Source organism: Temnothorax curvispinosus, unplaced genomic scaffold (assembly GCF_003070985.1).
Source record: "Temnothorax curvispinosus isolate PA1 unplaced genomic scaffold, ASM307098v1 QBEX01014497.1, whole genome shotgun sequence".
Lineage (NCBI taxonomy): Eukaryota > Metazoa > Arthropoda > Insecta > Hymenoptera > Formicidae > Temnothorax > Temnothorax curvispinosus.
Genome location: NW_020224277.1, coordinates 4,776 through 6,411, shown reverse-complemented (window position 1 = coordinate 6,411; position 1,636 = coordinate 4,776). Strand labels below are relative to the sequence as shown.

At 32.6% G+C, this 1,636-nt stretch overlaps 1 protein-coding gene across 1 annotated transcript; it reads left to right on the top strand.

Annotated features, from left to right (window-relative positions):
• Positions 1–315: 315 nt before the first annotated feature.
• LOC112464723 lies at positions 316–1,359 on the top strand (the record flags this gene model as incomplete). Its single annotated transcript, XM_025031878.1, has 2 exons — positions 316–657; positions 1,304–1,359. Coding segments are annotated over 2 exons (373 nt in total), but the record flags the coding sequence as incomplete, so codon positions are not given.
• Positions 1,360–1,636: the final 277 nt, after the last annotated feature.

Sequence of the window (1,636 nt, the reverse complement as noted above, 5' to 3'; positions counted from 1 at the left end):
ATATTAATAGTTTTATAATAAATAACACAAATAAAATTATAAGATCAAATATTATTTAAAAATGTTGTCCAATAATGAGTTGGAACAGAGCACGTACATGTGGTTATTGGCATTATTTACTCTTTTTATAAAAATGTGACATTTGTATATCTGTACGTGATATGATAATTAGGAAAATTGTAATTATATATCTAAACATACGCCCTAACATAAAAAAACCATACCTTCTTTTTACCTTTGTGAAAAATTCTACAAACGCTTTTTAAGGCGCTCACTGTATCACATTTAGTATCAAACGATTAATTTGTATTACAGGTCGGTCATAATGACACCGAAAAAGAAACGCAGCAAGTTGTGGGATTATTTCGAGGAATTGAAATCTTTGCTGGTAAAATGCGCAATTTGTAAAATACAAATTCATATGCCTCATCCATCGAACAGCCCAGCAATAATGATAGGACACTTAAATAGACATGGAATATTTTTCAATAATGACACATATACACTACCTGACGACTTGAGAGAATATTACTCGGAGTTACCGGGATATAAGGCAAAATGTAATGATTGTAGTAAAACAATGCCTTTTTTAACAGATATTATACGTTTACGAAAACATTTAAGAAGACATTCCACAAGAATTCTGAGTCGAGATGAGTAAGTACACATTCAAAAAATTATAATTATTAAAATACTAAAGACTATAAAATAAATATAATAATGATAAAACAATCAATAGCTGAAAAAACAAGAGCGAATAAAAGTTTTTATCGGGGCACATATGTAACACTTATTTGCAATTTCAATCATGAATGTGCCTCTCAAATCGTAATAATAATGAAGTATTTCAATTATTTTGCATAATTTAAATAAATGAGTCGCTTATTTACACGTTTACTCATACATCATTCATATAAACTAAAAATTTAGATTAGATGTTTATTTGTTTGACATTAATACTGCAGAAATTCGAAGCAGTTATACAGAGTGTTTCCTAAGTAAGTGCACAAACTTGAAGGGAATGTTCCTTATATATTTATGTATTTTTTAAAAAGAAAAAGTCCTCTAAACATGTGTCCTAAACTACTTTCTTTTCAAAATACAAGATGTCAAAGTTGTAAAAAAAAATGAAAATTTCGAAAATCTGGCTAACGTTTAAAGATATTTTATTCATAAAGGTTTTGTTACACATTGACGGAGTGTGCTAACAGAATTGACAATAACAAAGTATGTTTCTCATTTGCGGCCTTTTAGTAAACATAATTTGTTGCAGACATTTGCAGTTGCAGAAAATTTGTTATAGGGGAGCTGAACGCAGCAGAGTGCAAGAGTAAAGGCACATCCCGTGTGCGGCGTGTGTTCCTGCAATCCCGGTTTTTATAAAAAACAATGTGAGTGCGAGGGAAACGACAATGGTGCTGACAAATCGATCTCGATGACCGACTGTAAACCCGACAATCAAACCACCGAGATCTGCAGCGGTCATGGTACATGCAAGTGGCGTCTGCGATTGCGACAAACGACCAAATAACCCGCAAGAACTGTTCTACGGAAAATTATTGCGAATGCGACAATTTCGCTGCAATTGCCTGCCGAAAATGGTATGGCGAGACGTGCGATTGCAAGGAAACAAACA